Below are 21,019 nucleotides of genomic sequence, written 5' to 3'. Positions count from 1 at the left end.
TTTCTCTTTTTTAGCTGTCTTATATTTTTTCAATTATCTACATTGCGACACAAAGACCACTCTTTAAAACACTCCCTTTTTACCTTTATCTTTTCTTGTACACTTGCATTCTACCGCCAGAATTCCTTATCTCTTGGTCCTATCCCTTTAGATTCACCAAAATTTTCTTTTGTTGTTCGTATGATAACTTCTGTCATTTTCCTCCACATCTCTTCCGCGCTTCCATTTCCATCCCACTTTGCCTCTTCTCTTACCCGTCTTAGGAAGCTTCTTTATTCCTCACCTTTCATCCGCCACCACCTCGTCCTTGGTTTCTTCGTATGATGTCTTTTTCTCAACTTTTCCTCAACGCGAAAATCCATGATGAGCATCCTATGTTGCGTTGTTAAACTCTCTCCCGGGATAATTTTACAATTAATGCAAAATTTTTAGTCGACTCTCATAAGGAAGAAGTCGATTTGAGGGCTTTTCATGCCACTCTTATAGGTTATAAGATGTTCGTCTCTCTTTTTAAAACATGTATTTGCGATGAAAAGGTCAATGGTTGAGGAAAAGTCTAAAATAGTTTTACCCTCGACATTGATCACCCCGAAACTATGGCCTCTGTGAATATTTTCATACCCAGTCACTTCTCTTTCAACATGACCATTTAAATCTATTCCTAAGAAAATGTTATATTCCGAAGGTAAGTTTTGAACCAAACTCTCTAAATCCTCCCAAAATCTTATATTGTGTTGTTCGTCCGAACCTACTTGCGGTGCATAGGCGCTAATCACATGAAAAGTACTTCCCTCCACTACAAATTTGATAGAGATGATCTAATTTCCAGTTTTTTAACATTCATTACATCATTCTTCCACTGCTTATCTACAATAATACCTATCACATTCCTATTCTTCACTTTTTTTTATACACTAACATTTAAAATCAAAAGTATCAAATTCCCTAATATTTGCACCAATTCATTTTATTTCTTGGCACATAAAAAATATCTAATTATATTAATGTGTATATACAAGCATTAGGTTCCAGAAATCAAAGGGAGGCCAAGCAAATAGCTATTAGCCTACTACTTCATCATAGTTAGAATTAGAAAGCATAGTTATGGTACATGACACAATATGATATACGACACGATACGATATTTTTAAGATACATCATATAACATAAAGGATCTCGCAGATAATATTTTTCAACAAGCAATTTTAATATTTAATCTGAGTAAGTCATGAAATGTAATTAAAGCCATATATTACAAGAATATGTGATACGTGAATCATTTATTTAATTAATTATATTATCATTAGGGTCAGAATTGGAGCAATAATTACATGCATGCCCAAATCATCAATTTGGAATACGCATGAAATTTGTTGGTCATTATATATCAATGCTTTGAAAATCGGTTCGAATAAATCGATAGAATTAAAATTATTAGTAAATACAGTTTGGACAAAATATAAAACCGTCACATCTAAAAATTTGACTGTTAAACTGGTTAAAAATTAGTCGGTCAGATTAAATCGCAATTTGGCCAATTTTTAAAATTTTACCAAAAAAATGAAAAATGCTGCATTTTGATTTAGCACAAAAAAAGGAACCATAGTCTTTGGCTTTCACTCAGACACTCACAGTACACTCTCGAGCCTCTAGTTCTCCATGCTCATTAATCACCTCTCGTTCTCAATTTTTACGTCTCCAGTCTCCATTCTTCACCTCGAAATTCCGGCACAACCTCTGTCCAGCCATTGCTGCTGTCGTAAGGTCCGTGGAAGTCACTTACCATCGCAAGTTCCTTTCAGCCAACTTTCCGTTCGCACAGCCAGCTTTTCTTTTAGCTGTTGAAATTGCAGCCACCACAGCACCAGTTCCACCGCCGCAAGAATTGGGCCACAGCCGTTGTCCGTCGCACTCAGGGGTTTCTCTCTTCGTCCTTTCGGCGTTCTTCAAGTCCCTGAACCCTGTTCCCTCTCACGCAGGTGCGCAGCTTTTTCCTCGAAGACAATGGCGTAAATTTTTTTAATTTTCGTTCTCTGTTCTTCATTTTTTTCTCATAATAATTTTTTTGGGGGGATTTTGCTAGTGCTAGTGTGCTACTCATATTGAAATCTATCTCATTGAATGATTAGTTATGCGCATGTGTTGTATTATTCTCTTCTTTGGATTGAATCATTGATTTGAATGATTAGTTGATTTTAGTTTTTTGGTGAATGTTTGTTAAAATTGTGCTGAAAATTTTGTTAATCGTTTCATTTTTCTTTAAAATTTTCGTTCTCTTGTTCTTCGTTTTTTTTATTGTAAAGGAGAATAACTCTTTTGTTTTAAAGAATTAAGATGATCAAGAACAAAATTGAAAGAAGTGTAATCAGTTGAATTAGTTAACCTTGTGTAATCTTTAGCTTATTCCTCCACACAATACTCATCTCTTCTATTTTCTTGCTACATAACTTTTTTTTTAGTGTTGCTGTTATTATCCTTTCAGGGTTTACTAGTGTTAATGTGCTACTCAAATTAAAATTTGCCTTATAGAATGATTATTTATGCTCATGTGCTGTATTGTTCTCTTTTTTGGATTGAATCATTAATTTGAATAATTAGTTGATTTTAGTTCACTTGGTTAATATTAGTTAAAATTGTGCTGAAATTTTTGTTAATTTTTATTAAAATTATGCTAAAAATTTGTTAAAAGTTTATTAGGGAAGAAATAAATTATGCAAAAAATTTATTTATGATCAACCTTTGTTAAAAAAGAAATAAATTGATCATTACTAGCCTTTTAGTTTAATGAAAAAATATATAAATTGAATTAGCTTAATTAAATTAATCAGTCTTTTAATTTAATGAGTTTTAATTTAAATTGATGAGCTTAAATATTTTTAATATATTTTATGATTTAAAACAATCAATTTAGTTATAATAATGCATATGTGAATAATAATTTGATTGATGTTTTTACATGTAATATTTTAAATTTAAAAAATATTTTAAAATTTATATTAAATTATAATTATATTATGCGATGTATTTATTTATAATTTTTTATTATTTTATTATAAAATAATTTTTTTAATTAAATTTTAATTGAATTAATTAAACCAATAAACTAATAAATCAATCATTAAAATAGTTTGATGATCGATTCAATTTTCAGAACCTTATTATATGTTACTCATCACTTGCGCACATCATTTGGAGAGACGGAAGAGATGATTTTAAGAATCCAATTCATCAGACGTGATTACTTAATATTTTTTATCTAATAAATTTGGATGGATTTAGAGGAAAAATTAGTTACCTTCAAAATACAACGAATCCATATTCATGAGAGATTATGTGAACATAACCGTGTCCAATAAAGCATGCATATATATATATATATATTATATGAATCTAATTTTAATGTATTATCGATATAAAATTATTTTATATATGTATTAAATCATATAACGTTATATTAACAAAAATAATTATTTTTTAATCTTTTATATTAATCGCATGAATAATCATATAAGAGAATAATTATAATTATATGATTGTATAAAATATTTTATATTAAAATTAAATAATATATATTCAGACATTTGTTGTTGTTGTTTAATAAAAAATTGTAATAGTTAAACCTTTGTGTTAAAATATTGGAAAAATATAGGTAACCAACAAGATTTTTGAACAATGTGTAAACAATGTGAATTATTAGGGTTAAAAGAGTAAATGTAATTAGTAGCATTAAATTAGAGTGTAGTATATTTTCATGTGATTGGTGGTTATTCATGTTGTTCAAAATTTTTATTGTTCCCCTAACACTCCCCTGGGTAATGTTAGGTAATTAATAATTTTTTTGAACAATATGAACAACCACTAATCAAATCAAAACATACTACACCTCTAAATTACTCACCTAAATCTTAATATTAGAATAACCATCCACACACCTAGTGAAATAAATATCCGATATATCAATTGTTCACATTGTTTAATATTTTCATTATCTACATATACTTTTTCAAATATTATTTCACTTTACTATATTTCACAAATAATGTTTTACAATAGAAAAATATTATATTTTACAAATGAATAATGCATCTAATAATATACCCATAGGAGATCCAAGAATGCTCTTCAGTCTTCACAATAATATGCACCTTACATCTCAATAATTAATGATAACCTGGCCTTGAACAAATTCAGCAATCTTATCTTGTATTTAAATTAATAATATCCAAAAAATCTAATAATAACACACTGTGAATAATCATTAAAAATTTTAATTCACCCTCTTAATTCAAGGTTATAACTCAAATTAATAATTAATGTCCAGCAAAGATAAAGCTCTTTCTACTTTAGTTTGTAAATTCATGGGACTCAAACTTATGTCTAATTCAAAGCAAATAAGTAATTTATTTAAATCAACCAAATCTATTTAAAATCGTACAAAATGAGTAGTATATATGTAATAATGTTAGCTAATTTTGCTGAATTAATCTAAATTTTCATAAGTATTAAATTAATTTGTATCATTTATAATTAGAACTGTATGTAGATGTTGCAACCTTTATATGATAAAAAATAACAAGTTATCCAATTATGACAAAAAAAAAGTACACTAATTTTTAGAAATTAGATTATGACCAAAATCTAAGTACACCACCATCATCATAAGCAAATTATTACAACGGTACCATGCTATTGGATGCAAGACAGAAGTTTAAGTTTCATAGTATTTCCCTTTGAAGAACTTGATCCACATAATTTAGCAAAACATCATTAGAGAAACTAATTAATAATTCAAGTGGTTAAATTTTATAACAAGAATTATATGGTTTTTTTATATCAATGATAATGGAAAGTATGAATCATCCAAGTTTTGTTTGCTATATATTTGGTTAGGGTAGTTGGAGGTGTTAAATGGGCCAACTTAATTCATTTAGACCCAACTTATAAATTGGCCTATTTAAATTTGCATTATTTATCGGTTATAATTTTTTAGATTATTTATTATTATTAGAGTAAAGGACATTTTTATGTCTGATTTTTTTTTTCTTGCAGACATTTTCGTCCCTGATAATTGAAAAACACTTTTAAATTTCTGACGTTTTAAAAAGTTGGACGGATCAGTTCCTTCGTCCAAATGCCTCTATTAGACCCTACGAAAAAACTAACGTAACTCCCGTAATGCTTGTCACGCGTACGCGTAGGTCACACATACGTATCGTATGACAAACTTCCCACTCATGCGTACGCGTTTATTGGTTCGTTTATTTATTTATAAAAATACTTTGACAAAAAAGATTATTTTTGAGTCAAAATTTTAAATAAATAGTTTTTTTTTGTGTGTGTATGAATTGGATTTTGGATTTAATAAGTGATGCGTTGAAATTTTTTTAAATACAAAAAAATAAACGAACTATCCATTTAGTTTGTAGATTGATCCCTTTAACCTATAATTTTTTAAATTAATCAGACTCATTTTTTAGACTGAAATTTAAATGATATCTAATTTTAAATACAAAAATCTGCTCATTTAAACGAGTAAATGATCTGATTCGATAAATTTGATCTATTTTGACGATCTTAACAATAATTAAGAGTGTTCGTGCAATTTAGATTGATTTTGATTTAAAAATTCATTCGATTCAAATACTAATTTTACTTAAGAAGTAGTTTATATTTGATATTTTTTGTAGAGAATCTGATCTAATCCAATCCAATTATAAGTGCTTGTTTGAGTGAGCTTTTAATAAAAGATATTTTTTCGAGTTATCTTTTTTTTAAATATCTTATAGAGAAGTAAAAGTAATTTTATGTTTGGATATCTCATGCAAAAAGATCTTTTTATCTATTAATTATATTTGGGTATAACAATTTAAAAGTACTTTTTTGTTTATTTATTACATGAAAAATATTTTTTTTTAAAAAAAATCTTTTAAAAAAAATATAAATTACAGCTTCTCAAAAAAGATGTTTTTTCCTAATACTTTTACTTTTACTACTAGAAATTTGTCAAACACGCAAAAAAAATAAAAAAAGATCTTTTTTCATTAAAAAAGATATTTTTTAAACAAAATAATGGCGCCCAAACAAGTACTAAGTAGTTTGGATTAAATTGTATTTGTAATTTTATAAAATAAAAAAATTAAATAGATATAAAAAGTCTCAACTTCAAATTTTAAATAATAAATACTTGAAAAACCAATAATAACAATATAAATAAAATTATAAATTAATTAAAATAAATATATAAATAAATTTTATTTTAAATTTATACAATATTCACCAAATAATAATAATATATAAATAATATAAAAATATATAATAAATTGAATATATTATAAATAAAATTTTAAATATAACAACGTAATAATATTATATTAAATTATATAATTTAAACTAGATTAGATAAATTTTAAAAAATAAATTTTAAATTTAATTCAATTTATATAATTTATTAAAAATAAATTTTAATTAAATCTAAATTAATATCATTTTAATTAATTTTTAGTTTAAATTAAATTAAAAAAATTTAATTTAGATGGATTTGAATTTGGACCTCTTACACCGAATCTTGTTTGCTTTAGAGTAAAAGGAGTTTTTTTTTTTTTGAAAGGAGAAAATTGTATTCAAACATAAGAACTCAAAATATCTAAATGGGCCAAATTAGTTACATGTTCAGGAGCTTCTTCCAACCATATAACATTTGGTTGGGTCAGAGCTAATTTGGCCAAAGCATGGGCTACCTTATTTCCCTCCCTTTTTACATGGGAAATGTGAATAGATCTAAATTTACCTAAAGCCTCTTTACAGTTTGACACTAAAGTTCCAAAATAATTCCTGTGAGTGTCATTCCCCTTTAAAGCTTTGATAACGTCAACGTTATCTCCTTCTAAGGCTAAATAAAAAAAACAGCACTCCAATGCTAAGTTAAGGCCCAAAAGACAAGCTGTGGCTTCCGCTTCAATTGTAGATGTGGTTGAGAATAACCAAGTAGCTGCAACCATAATTTCTCCTTCAGAATTCCTAATAACAGCTCCTCCTCCATTCGCTCCTTCATTTGAAATTGCTGCATCCACATTCAATTTGAAGAGATTTGGCTCCGGCGGCACCCAACACATTAAACTACGACTCCCTGGTGGTGGCTCTGCTGTGAAGTTCTCTGTCGGCCTTGACATGACTGTGAATTCCTGGTATCTAAGAGTTGCTCTGTTCACTAATTCTTGTATGTCTATTTTCTTATCTTCAAAAATTAATTTGTTTCTTCCCCACCATATTGCATGTAGGCATTCCAGAAAAAGACCTCTTTCCCCCTTTCTGATTTGGTTTAGTAATTCTTCAATCCAAGCTCCAATTGGGTGGTTCTGTGCTCTCTCTGTTCGGAGGTTGAAAGGGCTAGCAAACCAAAATCGTTGTGTCCAGGTACAATCTTTGAATATGTGTTCTTCTGTCTCTTCCTTTCTCCAACATCTTGGACAAAGTGATGTGCTTGTGATACCTCTTTTTTGAATGTTGATTCTAGTTGGCAGGGATGATGTTAGCAGTCTCCATGTGAAATTAAGAGTGCGGTTCAGTGCTTTTGTGTTCCAAAGAAGTTTCCAAGGGAATCTGTTCTGGTGCTCCTGGTTGCTGGACTGAGCATGGTTTTGTGGCTGAGAGCGGATGAGGTGGTAAGCTTTCTTGACCTCATATTCTCCCTTCTTTGATTTTTTTCAGTAGTAGCAGTCTTCTTGTTGGTTTTGGTCTAGAGGAATATTAAGTATTTGTTCTGCTTCGAAATGATAGAAATTCTGTCTGATAATGTCCTCTCTCCATCGAATAGTTTCCTGATCAATAAGTTGTTCCACCCTGGTTTCCGAATCAAAACTTGAGCAGGTACTCCAAATTCTGAATCCGTTTTGATTTGGAAGCCATGGGTCTTCCTTTATACTAATTGATCTGCCATTACCGATCCTCCACAAGCCTCCCAAATGTAGAACCCATTTAGCATTCCAAATACTTCTCCAAGTGTAGCTTGGCATGTTTCCTATACCTGACTTTAGAAAAGATTTTTTGTTGTAGTATTTGGCTTTCAATGTCCTTGGTGCTAGTGAATTAGGAAATTTAATCAATCTCCATCCTTGTTTGGCCAAAAGTGCTTGATTAAAAGCTTCAAAGCTTCTAAAACCTAGCCCCCCTTCTTGCTTTGCCAAGCTTAATTTTGACCATCTAACCCAATGCACTTTTCTTTCTCCATTTTTGCTCCCCCAGTAGAATTTACTGATCATGCTCTCTATGTGTTGACATAAACTTTTGGGCATTTGGAAACATCCCATAATGTATGAGGGGATTGCTTGAGCGACTGATTTTATAAGAACTTCTTTCCCCACCTTGGAAAGGCTATTCTCCTTCCATCCCTTCAGCTTCTTCCAAACTCTATCTTGGACAAAATCAAAGATTTGTTTCTTAGATCTTCCAACAAAAGTTGGAATCCCCAAGTACTTTGAATGGTTCTCCACTGCCTTAATCTGTAACCAATCTTGGATAAGCATCTGTCTGAGAGGAGGCACGTTTCGGCTAAAAGAGATTTCCGATTTATCCAAATTGATCCTTTGGCCTGAAGCTAATTGGTATGTTTGTAGAATTTCCTTCACTTCAATGATGTCTTGATCTGTTGCTCTTATGAAGAGAATGCTGTCATCCGCAAAAAAAAGGTGTGATATTTCGGGTGCATTCCTAGCTATCTTTATTCCTTGAATCGCTTGTCTTTCCTGAGCCTTGATAAGGAGACCTGAGAACACTTCCGCACACAATAAAAATAGGTATGGAGAAAGGGGATCCCCTTGCCTTATGCCTCTAGTAGGTTTGAAACTCTTGGAGGGACTGCCATTGATAAGTACTGAGAAAGACACCGACCTGATGCATTTTTGGATTAGTTTCACCCACTTTTGTGGGAACCCCATACACTTGATAACCGCCAAGAGAAAACTCCATTCGATCCGATCATAAGCCTTTGCCATATCTAACTTTATGCCCACATAACCCTTTGCTCCGTTTACCTTTTTCCTCATATAATGGAATATATCAAAAGCCACCAAGCCATTGTCCGTAATTAATCTACCTGGAGTAAAGGCGCTTTGGTACTCTCCCACAATCCCCGGAAGAATTTGCTTTAGTCTGTTTGCAATGACCTTCGTCGCTAGCTTGAAAATCACATTGCAAAGAGATATCGGCCTATATTCTCTAGTGTGCTTTGGGGTCTTTGTTTTGGGGATTAGACACAAAAAGGTGTTGTTCATCTCTTCAAAGTCTCCTTCCCCATTTAGACAGTTAAGGACCCACTTGGAAGTTTCCTCTCCCACAATATCCCACATTCTTTGGTAGAAGAGTGCCGGCATCCCATCCGGTCCGGGGGCTTTAGTTGGGTGCATGTGCTTTAAGGCTGTTCTGACTTCCTCTTGTGTGAAGTCCTCCTCCAAAATATTAAAAGCCTCCTGCGAGACTCTGCCTCCCACTACTGCAGCCACTTGTTCTTCCTCCATTGTCCCTTCGGTCTTGAACAAATCCTCATAAAAGTTCACTATAATTTCCTCTATTTTCTCTTCATCTTCAAAAAGAATTCCTGCATCATCGGTAATCCTCTCTATACGGTTTCTTTTGTTCCTTTGTGATGCTTTCTGATGAAAATATTTAGTATTTTTGTCCCCCGCTTTAAGCCACGTTGCTCTTGATCTTTGTGCCCACTTAATCTCTTCTTGGTACAACAAATCGTCTAACTCCCTTTGTGTCTCTTTTAGTCTCATGATGGTCGATTCAGATTGCGGGAGGGTTGTGAGATGTTCTATAGAATCCTGCTTCTCTTTGATCTTCTTTGGTAGTTGTCCAAAATTATGTTTTCCCCATTGTTGTAGCTTTCTTCCACAATTTTCCAGCTTCCATTTCAAATGTTCTGCACTTCCCGACCAGCTCTTGCAAATTACTTCTTTACACTCTTGGTTTTGAAGCCACATTTCTTCAAATCTGAAGATATTTGGCCTATTCCTCCTTCTTTTGTTCTCTTGACCTGTTACATCTATTAAGAGAGGACAATGATCTGATCTGTACCTCTGCAAGTGTCTTACAATTGTCTCTGGAAAAGCTTCCTTCCAGTCAATTGTTGCAACTGCCCTGTCTAGTCTCTCTTGAATGTTCATTTCTCCTGGTTGGTTGTTTGTCCATGTAAAAGAGTGCCCCACAAACCCCAAGTCTAGCAGCTGATTCATTTGTAGTACCTCTTGAAAGCCTTTCATTTGGCTATAAGTAACTGGCAGTCCCCCTGTCTTCTCTTTCTGTTCCAGGATTTGGTTAAAATCTCCAAAAACCAACCACGGCATGTTTTGAGATTGACCAAGCGAGCTCAAGAGATCCCATGATTTTTTCTTGTTGGCTGCATCCGGATTCCCATAGAACCCCGTAATCCTCCACTGCTGTCCAACTTCTGCTGCTTTTACCCTCATGTCTATATGGTTCAAGGACATTGATGATACTTCCAAAACAATAGAGCTATCCCACATAACCGCCAAGCCGCCCGCTCTACTTCTTCCTTCCCCTTCACAGTCAATCCCCGCAATGTTTCCCATTCCTCCTCTATTCCTAATACGATTTAATTCGTCAATCTTTCTCCTCGTCTCCATTAAGAATATGAGGTTGGGAGCTTGCTGTTTCAAGAGCTTGTTCAAAGCTCTCACTGCCCATGGGTTCCCAAGCCCACGGCAGTTCCAACTAATTATCTTCATGGGATTTGGCAGGGCTGCCCTGCAGCCTCTGCCTGTGTATTTTTGCTCCTTGCTTGGTAGCGTTTGCTGCTGCCTCCCATCTCCCTGTCCTCCATTTCTGTGTCTTCTTCTTTCCTCTTTTTATTTTGTTCTGGCTCTTTAGTTTTCTGGCATGTTATTCTTAGTGGAGCTTCTCTTGCCATCCTCTTCCATTTCTTTTGATTTTTCTGAAGTTGAGATTCCTCCTCGTCCTCTATTTTATCTTTGTCCTTCTTCTGTTCTTTTAGTTCCTTATCTACTTTCTTTCCTTTTTCTTTGTCTTCTTCCCCCTGATCTGTAGCCTCTCCGTTCGTCTCTTCGATGATAATGGTTTCAACATCTGCTGTTTGATGTGGTGCTTTCTCCCTGTTTGAGACTTTGCTTCCTTCCTTGTATTCTATGAATTGCTGGCTCTTTTCCTTCATAGTTAGCTTTGCCATTTTTTCTAACACCTCTCCCTTTCCTTGTTGCGTTCCTTTCTCAGTTTCTTTGTCTCCCGTTTTAGTTGGCTTCTCTTGTTCTGCTGATTGCTCCACCTTATTGCCTATTATATCTGCTCTTAGCCAGGCTCCCAGCCCTTTTTTTGAACTACTGGTGTGCTCTTCTTCTGCTTCTGCTATCTCACAGTTTGCTACATCATGTCCGATCCTGCCACAAAAGTAGCAAAATGTGGGCAGCCTTTCATATTTGAACTCCACCTTTGTTAAACCATCTCGCTTACTCCCCATGTTTAAGCCTTCTTTCAGTGGATCCTCTATCCTTATCATGACTGATGCTTTAAGAAAGTTTCCTTTTCCTGGACCCGCTGAGAATACATTGCATTCCATGACTTCTCCCACCCTAGCAGCGATTTTTCTTCCTAAAGTTGTTGTCTTACAATGCTCTGGCATGTTCCATATTTGAAGTTTAATTTCTGTTCTAGAGAGTAAAAGGAGTTTATACTTTGATTAGAATAACAAACAATGTAGCTTTCCCGGAAAGTAAAACACATTACAATCTCTGTTGACGTTGTTCCATTCAACAAACCCTCCAAACTTGAACCCAATCACCATTTGCCACGTCACTATGATGACCAACAAAGACAAAGACTCCTTGGTAAACACCACAAATCCTCGTAAATAATTCACTGTCGTTCAAAATTCAGATAATATTTAATTTGGTCCCTAAATTTTTATGCGAGTCTTAATTTAGTTCATGAAGTTTCAATTGCTTCTATTTAGTCCCCAAACTTTGTGAACATAAATCATGTTAGTTCTTGAAATAATTTTCAACGTACAAATATTAACAGAATACTGTCGTGACAGCTGGATGCCACACTAAATTTTGTAAAATGATGTCGTTTTGGTTTTGGCACTTAAATAACCTAAAAACAATATTCTAAATGGTGTTTATTAAAATTTTACCTAACAAAATAAGTAATACGATGCCGTTTTTGAGCTATTTAAATGTCAAAACCAAAACTGCATCATTTTACAAGTTTTAACGTGACATGTGATAGTCTACAACAACGTTCTATTAATGTTTTTATACTAAAAATAGTCTCAGGGACTAATATGAGATACGTTTATAAATTTTGGAGACTAAATAGAGGCAATTGAAACCTCAGAAACTAAATTAAAACTCGTATATAAGTTCAGGACCAAATTAAGTATTATCTCTAAAAAATTAGTCATCTAAGCCTCTGTCTAGAACAAGAATTAAAATGAGATAGGACATTGAACTTTATGTCTAAAATAGAAATCTTAGGATCTTCCTTTTTAAATACAATTGAAGTATTATATTTTAACTAATTATATATTTAAATACAACTAATTATATATTTTGTAATGTTAATAAACTAGAATTATAGATTAGAAAATAATAGCTTGAGATGGTTCAATACTTCATTATTAGTTTGAAAATTTTGAACAAAGAAAAATGAGTAGAAAACAGAAAAATATATAATAAGTTTTATAATACTAGATATGATATTTTATAAGAAAAATAATTAGAAATCTGAAACTCATGTTTTTGATTAATGGGAGTGGGGCACAGCACACGAACACACGTTTCTTAGAAGGTTTGATTTTAATTACTTGGTTAATAGTTAATGGTGTGCAAGTTACAAACTTAACTAGTAAACAGTAACTCCCCCTCTTCCTCCAAATCTAATCTACCTCTGCTTCCGCTTCCTCTCTCCAAATGAGAACTGAAAGACAACAACTTTAACATGTCTGGGAGTTACAGAGATCTAGAAGCTGGTGGGGCTAACAAGAACAACATGGCACCGATACGGAATTCCAACAGGAATTACTACTATGCTGCTCCTACTACTTCTACTACTGCTTCTCATCTTTATCATTCAGAAACCACTTGGACATCCTGGCTTGTTCCTATGTTTGTTCTTGCCAATTCTGTTGTTTTCATTGTCGCTATGTACATCAATGATTGTCCCAACAAAAATTCTGGTATTCGGGTTCGGGGTCATTGTGTGGCTACATTTCTCGGTAGATTCTCCTTTCAGCCTCTCTCTGAGAATCCATTGTTTGGACCTTCTTCCATAACGTAACAACTCTCATCACTGCTCTTCAATTTTGCTTCAATTTCAATGCTTTGTTCTTTCTCATTGTTTGTTGTTATTATTATTATTTTGGGAATTGTTGTGTTTTTGTTGATGTTGGTATTAATCTCATGATCTCAATTTGGTAGTATAGTCTAGCATTTCAGTTTAGATAAAAGTTCCTCTGGTTGTGTTTTGGCTTTGAAGTAAACATTATGTTTAAGAGTTTATTAGGTTTTCCAAAATAATGTCTTCAAAATAATGGAATGTTGTCCTTTGCTGCTCAATCCTCTTGTGAAAACTTGAACAAAGAGGATTGGATTTTCCATGGCATAATAAGTTGCAGTTATCTGAATTACTGATAATAGTAGTTGTGGAGTAGTCTAGTAATCAACTAATCATGTTCCTGAAGGACTTTTATTGATTGAAACTACTTTGTTTTCTTTTGATTTCTGAAGGTTGACTAAGATGGGAGCCCTTCAATGGGATAGTGTTGTTAATCATCATCAGGGATGGAGACTTATCACTTGCATTTGGTTACATGCCGGAGTTGTTCATTTGGCAGCAAACATGTTGAGCTTGGTCTTTATCGGCATTCGTCTCGAACAACAATTCGGGTTTGGTATGCTTCCTTTTCCCGAAGGGGTTATTTTGATCATCATGTTTCTAAAGAAAGACATAGATAAAACCATTGAACTTTAGTTTGTGTTATTCAAGATCAACACTATAGATGACTATATCCAACATTTTCATTTATATTTCGCAGTGAGGATAGGAATCATTTACCTGTTGTCTGGATTTGGTGGGAGTGTGCTCTCGTCTCTATTTATTAGAAACAATATCTCTGTTGGTGCTTCTGGTGCTCTTTTTGGACTTCTAGGAGCAATGCTTTCGGAACTTATTACTAACTGGACTATTTATACCAACAAGGTGATCACATTGGTCCAGTCTTATTTATCTGTTCTCTATGCTTAGGAGTTCTTTAAGTTGAAGAGTTAATTACATTCAAAGGACTTAGTTTTGAAACAATACTTGATTCTGTTTATAGTACAGTAGGCTCAATTTTCATTTGACTCACTTTTCTTCTTCTTCTGCATTTTGTAGGCTGCTGCATTACTCTCACTTTTGGTCATTATTGTCATCAATCTTGCCATTGGCATTTTGCCCCATGTTGATAATTTTGCTCACATTGGGGGATTCCTAACAGGATTTCTCCTTGGCTTTATCTTTCTTCCTCGTCCTCAATACGGTTGGCTAGAGCAGCAGCGTCTTCCTTCTGGTGTTCGCTTCAAGTCAAAATACAAGGCTTACCAATATGCTCTATGGCTTATCTCTCTTGTTCTATTGATTGTTGGGTGAGCTCCTTTCTAAAATACTTATTAGTAATGTTATTGTTTTTAGTGGTTTAGGCGATATTACCAACAGCATCGTTCTAATTGGAAAAATATACACTAATCTCCCTAAGATTTAGGTTATAAAACACTTAGTCCCTTTTGTTTTGTAAAACATGACATTAACTTGCTCAATGCATGGCCACTACGCAATGACATCTTTGGATCTATGTAGAATTGTGTTAGGCCTGCTACAACTAACGCAAAACTTCGTCACCTTCCAATGCATGGACACGACGTAGTGACGTCTTTGGTCCATGTAGCCGATGTCATTTAATGGGAAAAGGCTTCCCTAAGAAGATGACACTAACTTGCCCTCCGGTAAACTAGTATAGGCATGACAAATCAAGGGCAGTGCATGTAGTATTGCCTAACTTTACAAGAGGTTAATGTAGTTTACCCATATTTTTATTTCTTTCTTGGAAAAGGGAGAACGAGTTCTATTTAGTAGAACATTGTGAAGCTTGTTACTTGTTGATTAATGTACTTTCTACCAACCAATGCTGATTCCATCATTGGCTTTGCTGTGATTTTAATAGTTTGTGATTGATCTAATTCATGCGCTTCTGTAGTTATATCACAAGTGGTTGGATTGCAGGTTATTGATTGCTTTGGTGATGCTATTCCGGGGTGACAATGGCTATGATCATTGCCATTGGTGTCACTATCTAACATGTGTTCCAACTTCTAAATGGAAATGCAATGACAGTTAATAATGAAGGTTTGAAGGGGGCATGATCCTGTTTCTGTTCTTTTATGTATAGTTATATTAATAGCTTGGGAAATTCGTTTATTTTATTTTCTTTGCTAATGTCTTTAAAAATTGACTAATGGTTTGACTATGTGGACTTATGAATACTTCTACTCTTCTATTTTATATGCAAAGAAATTTATTTGTACATGAATTCATTTTCCAATAGTCTTCTGGGTCTTTAACTACAGAAAGCTGAAATTTACACTAGTAATGTGTATAATCATTTTTCAGTTTGTTACTTAACAAGTAACTTAAACTTAATATCATCTAATCCAAAACTTATAACGTGTATGGAACTTAAACAATCATCAAATCATGTCACCCTAAACTTATTACATATATGATATATGAATCTTAAAATCGAACTGAATTGCACAAAATTCAAACCATAATAATCGATTCTTAAAACCAAAACCAAAACCGTACACTCTTAACACTATAATGGTTTTGCTTGAAAGTATGAGAGGTTATATGAGAGGTTTGGTTCAGTGAATGAAGAGCCGCTATTTTTTTTCCCGTGTGAAATGATGACAAGATGCTTGAATTGTAGCTACCAAAATATATCACTATAAAGTGTAAAAGCTGTGAAATATAAATAGGGTTTATATTTTATGTTCCAGCCTACATGTTAAGATTATAAATTAATTTGCTAATGAGTAATAGCTCAAATGGCATAGTCTCTCCATATTCAATTAAAAGGTTGCGGGTTCGAGTCTCATATCTTTGGTAAAAAAAAAAGATTATAAATTAATTTTTTTCTTGTTAAAAATATAAAAAATATAATTTTTTAATATATTTATTAAAAAAATTTAAAACTTTCTACTAATAATAAATTTATCGTGTGTCCGTATTAGTTAAATTCATATAAATAAAAAAAATTACATATTAGCTTTATTGTTTTGAAAACCGAACCAAACTAGTCAGTTCAATCGGGTTAACCAGTAATCATAGGTTGGTTCGGTTAGATTTATAAACTGTTTGGCAAAAAATTAGTTAAAAAATCGGTCAAACTGGCGGTTAACCGGTGAATCTCCGGAACCGTCCAGTTTTTTTAAAGGTTTTTTTTGGTTCAGTGCACTCCTCCAAAACGGCAGTGTTTTATACCTTAAAAAAAAAAAAAACCATAAAATCCCAAATCCCCCAACGCAGCCCAGTCCCACTCCTCTCCTCTGAAACTGAAAAGGGAACAAAGAACCCTAGCAATAGCAAAATAGAAAACAGAATTGAAGAGTGGATCAAAGTGATTGAAGGTTTAAAATCTAATAAGTGCATCTGTTGAAGAATGTTTAAGACCTTAGGCAGTGGTTGATAGCATAAAATGGTAGCATTATCTTTGATGTTCTAGTATATTGTCACCTATGTTGTATATATAACTATAAATATGTTCAAGTCATACCATTCTTTTAAATGTTAATCAGAGCTTCTCTTGCTGAATATATTTACTTGAAAGTTTTCCTTGTGCCCACCACTTTTTGAAACACAAAACAGAGTTTTCATGTTGAAGCTACATCCTATATTTAGTTTGTACTTTATGGCTGGAAATTTTATGGAAGTGGTGGCAAAAAGGGTAAGTGCCTGCATACCTAGGACCTTTGCTGTTGTTCAAAAGTAAAAGATTTGATTAATTGTCATGACTCCATGATTTAGAAATCCTATATTATACATCTTTCATGCATTGCTTAGTGTTTTCCAACATGAATTGATGGTGCCTGCCTCACCTTATGGACAAAAAGTAGACTCACCAAGTTGAGGTAAACAATAAAATAAACTGCATTGATGAATGAGAGTAACATTTACAATAACAGAAAGTCTTAAGCAATAAACATGGACTGACTTGATTCAATTCAACTTAATGCGCCAAATTGTTTATGCTGGAATCAATTCTGAGTTGTTTATGCTATGATTTTGATTTTAAATTGTTTATGCTGATTTTTCTGATTTGTTGATTCTGGTTGTTTATTTTTCTGATCTGAGTTGTTGATGGTGCTGTGGTGCAGAGCTTCACTCCATTATTTATGTTGGAATTTTTCTTTGTTTATTCTGATTGAGTTGTTTATGCTGATTTTTCTTATTTAGATTTGTCATTTATGGGTATTTTGATTTTTATTGGTTATAAATTTTGATATTTGAAGATGTTTGTAAACTTTTAATGATAAATTATGGATAATTAGATAAAATTGTAAAATTTTAAATTTTATCGACTTAAAAATCATTAAATTTAAATATTTAAAATTATATATTAAATTTTTAATAATTTTATTTTATAATTAGTTAAACCGGTTGAATCTCAGTTGAATCTCGGTTGAACTTCTGAACCATTAAATCAGTTACTCTACCAGTTCATTGACCGATTCGATTCTCGCACCCTTGACTTTAAACATTAATGATTAATTGTTGACAATAATTTTGATGGTTCTCAACATTATTCAATTATTTAACCTAATATATAGGTACCTTAACCATAATTTTCACATAACTAACAATGCGTTTTTTTTTTTGTGACTGAAATAAATTAAACAAAGAAAAACAAAAGAAACAAAACAAGGAACTGCTTAAATAGAGGGACAGTCCCGTTTAAGACTACTCTTAAACTCCTTCCAAGGTGAAAGAAGCTCCACATGCGAAAGTTGTAACTTCATCGCCATCTTTGCCATAGTATCTGCCACCGTGTTTGCATCTCTCATAATCAAACGAAAGTCAACACGCCAATTCCAATGCATGATATCTCTTATTTTGAGCACCAGTGGATCAATAAACCCAAAACCATCTTGAGTAACAAGATTAAATGCTTCCACACAATCCGTCTCACAAATAACATCTCGTTGACCCACATCCCAAGCTAAGAGATATCCTCTCCAAATAGCAAACAATTCTCCTTGAAGAATACTATTACTCTCAATCATTCCCAAACACCCCCTTTGCCAGCTCCCATTACAATCTCTAATAACACAAGCAAAACCAACACTATCACCCGAACCAAAATAACTAGCATCACAATTAATCTTAAAAGTACCAATGGATGGGGGATTCCAAAAACCATTTAGAGTAGAGGGAAGGGACATACGTTGTAATTCAAAAATATTTCTAAGCTCCTTTTCTGAAGTTAATGCCAGACAAATGACTTTTTCCGGAGGCTAAGTTTCATGGGGATTAAAGATGTCGTTATTCCTTGCTCGCCATATCCACCAAAGTCCCGAAAAGAACTTGAACGGGTGCTCTCTGCTATGATACAAGAACCAGTTCTTCAAATCCAAAGGATGACAAGGAATATCCAACCTTTGCCAGACAAGCTGAGCTTTTGGACAATCCCGAATACAATGTATAACCGATTCCTGGCTAGAAAGACATCTTGGACACCTATCCGATGACGACATCCCTCTTCTAAAGCGAAAACTTGCAGTAGGAAGAGCCTCCTTAAGACACAACCAAGCCAAAAACTTATGCTTTTCCGGAACAAGCTGACGCCAAAGCCAAAGCCAAAGCCAATTCTCCCTCTCCTCCCAACCAAACAGCTGCTTACACAACCACAAGTAACCATTGCGTGAGTCATAGACTTTGGCAGCAGACCCACTCCAATACCAACCCACTTCCGGACCTGCTTGTTCATCTGGATTGTAAGAGAGAATATTATCTTTCAGATTTTGAGATAAAGGAGAATAAAGAGTATCCAAATGCCACCTACCAACCGACCAAATATCCTGTATCCGGAGATTCGAATCAGAAATGTGGACATAATCCATCTCATTAGATAACCGTCCTTCTCTCCTCCAGCTAGAAAACCAAAAATTCTGGTTCAAATCTCCAATACACCAAGCAAACCCATCCTTCAACACTTTCCAAGCCTTGCAAAGACACCTCCAAATGGGAGAGTCCTTGTTCTTAGGATAACTAAAACAGTCATATAGAGATGATCGGTATTTGGCATCCAATAATTGGACCCATAGCTTGTTTGGCTGCTGGAAAAAAGTCCAAACTAGCTTCCCAAGAAGAGAAATATTTACACAATAAGGATCTCTAATCCCCAAACCTCCATATTTTTTTGGAGTAACCAGTACCTTCCAACTAACAAGATTCAATCCTCTTCCATCAACTTGTCCTTTCCAAAGAAAATTCCTCATCATAGACTCCAATTTACTAATGATTCCTTTGGGAAAAATAGAGACCTGCATCTGGTACGTGGGAATAGCAGCGGCAACAGAATTAACCAAGCAGAGTCTACCAGCCCGATTGAGTAAACTCCCTTTCCAGCTTGCTAGCCTACTCCGAATCTTATCCAGGACACCATTGAAAGCTGAACGAGTCACTCTAGAATGGCTAAGGGTAACTCCAAGATACTTGCCCAAATCCTGGACAAATCTGATAGAGGATACCCCAGTGAAAACCTCTTTCCTTGTTGCAGAGACATTCTTGGAGCAAAGCGCTTTAGACTTCTCCACATTAATCTTCATCCCAGATGCTTTGCAAAAAGTCTCTAAAACCAACATCACATTTTGCACTTGTCTCTTTGTAGCTTTACAGAATAGAAGCAAGTCATCCGCAAACATTAAATGGGATATTCTTGGTCCCCCTCTAGAAATAGCAACCGGCTCCCACAAGCCCAAATCAACCTGATGACTAATAAAGCATGCCAGTCGCTCCATACACAACACAAAAAGATAGGGTGACATAGGGTCTCCTTGTCTAAGACCTCGACTAGGAGTAAAGCCATTCAGACGACTCCCATTCCAAAGAATAGATAAGGAAGAAGCAGTGACACAATTCATAATCAAATTAAGTGTAGGAATAGGAAAACCAAAGCTCTTAAGGGTATGAGCTAAAAACCTCCAGTCAACTCTGTCATAAGCTTTCTCCAGATCAATCTTAAAGGCCAGTGTGCCTTTCTTTGATTTAGTCTTCTTCATAAAGTGGAGGACTTCTTGAGCAATAATGATGTTGTCAGGAGTTCCTCGTCCCGGAATAAATCCTCCTTGAAGCGGGCCAACAATCTCTGCAAGATGAGGACGAAGCCTATTAACAAGGACCTTCGTGATGATCTTGTAAACTACATTGCAGAGACTAATCGGCCTGAAATCTTTCATAGATACCGGTGATTCAACCTTTGGAATGAGAACCAGTAAAGTCTCCAACATTCTCGGATCAAGAGTAACACCGGAGAATGCCTGCTTAACCATCTTCCAAACATCAAGACCAATGATCTCCCAATATTCTTTGAAGAAGAAAGCTTGAAACCCATCCGGACCTGGAGCTTTAAAAGAGTTCATGTGAAAAACAGCTGTTTTGACTTCCTCCATAGTAACTGGTGCCGTAAGATTATTGCAAGCTTCCTCATTCAGAGAAGGAAGAGGCACATCACCAAGGCAACCCAAATCAACATCATCCAAATGACAGAATAAGCTTTTATAGAAAGACTCTGCTTCTTGACTCAGAACTTCTGGATCAGTTTCCCACACTCCATCCTTGAGAAAAAGGCCATGAATCTTATTATGCTTCCTTCGCGCAAGAGTTTGAATATGAAAGAATCTTGTATTCCTATCCCCGAACCTTACCCACTGCTCTCTGGACTTTTGGAACC

General features: G+C 34.0%; 2 protein-coding genes across 2 annotated transcripts; one reads left to right on the top strand and one right to left on the bottom strand.

Annotated features, from left to right (window-relative positions):
• Nucleotides 1-6,620: 6,620 nt before the first annotated feature.
• Nucleotides 6,621-7,169, bottom strand: LOC140179457 (uncharacterized). The gene has a single exon (XM_072218355.1). The coding sequence runs from the start codon at nucleotides 7,167-7,169 to the stop codon at nucleotides 6,621-6,623; it is 549 nt and encodes a 182-aa protein (XP_072074456.1).
• A 5,602-nt stretch (nucleotides 7,170-12,771) lies between these two features.
• Nucleotides 12,772-15,598, top strand: LOC112751763 (RHOMBOID-like protein 2). The gene is made up of 5 exons (XM_025801006.3): nucleotides 12,772-13,307; nucleotides 13,761-13,924; nucleotides 14,069-14,232; nucleotides 14,407-14,657; nucleotides 15,292-15,598. Exons 1-5 carry the CDS (start codon nucleotides 12,973-12,975, stop codon nucleotides 15,404-15,406), a joined length of 1,029 nt encoding a protein of 342 aa, XP_025656791.1. The 5' UTR covers nucleotides 12,772-12,972; the 3' UTR covers nucleotides 15,407-15,598.
• The last annotated feature ends 5,421 nt before the right edge of the window (nucleotides 15,599-21,019 follow it).

Source organism: Arachis hypogaea, chromosome 15 (assembly GCF_003086295.3).
Source record: "Arachis hypogaea cultivar Tifrunner chromosome 15, arahy.Tifrunner.gnm2.J5K5, whole genome shotgun sequence".
Classification (NCBI taxonomy): Eukaryota; Viridiplantae; Streptophyta; class Magnoliopsida; order Fabales; family Fabaceae; genus Arachis; species Arachis hypogaea.
The sequence above is the reverse complement of the archived record's forward strand: the minus strand, read 5'-3'. Positions and strand labels throughout refer to the sequence as shown.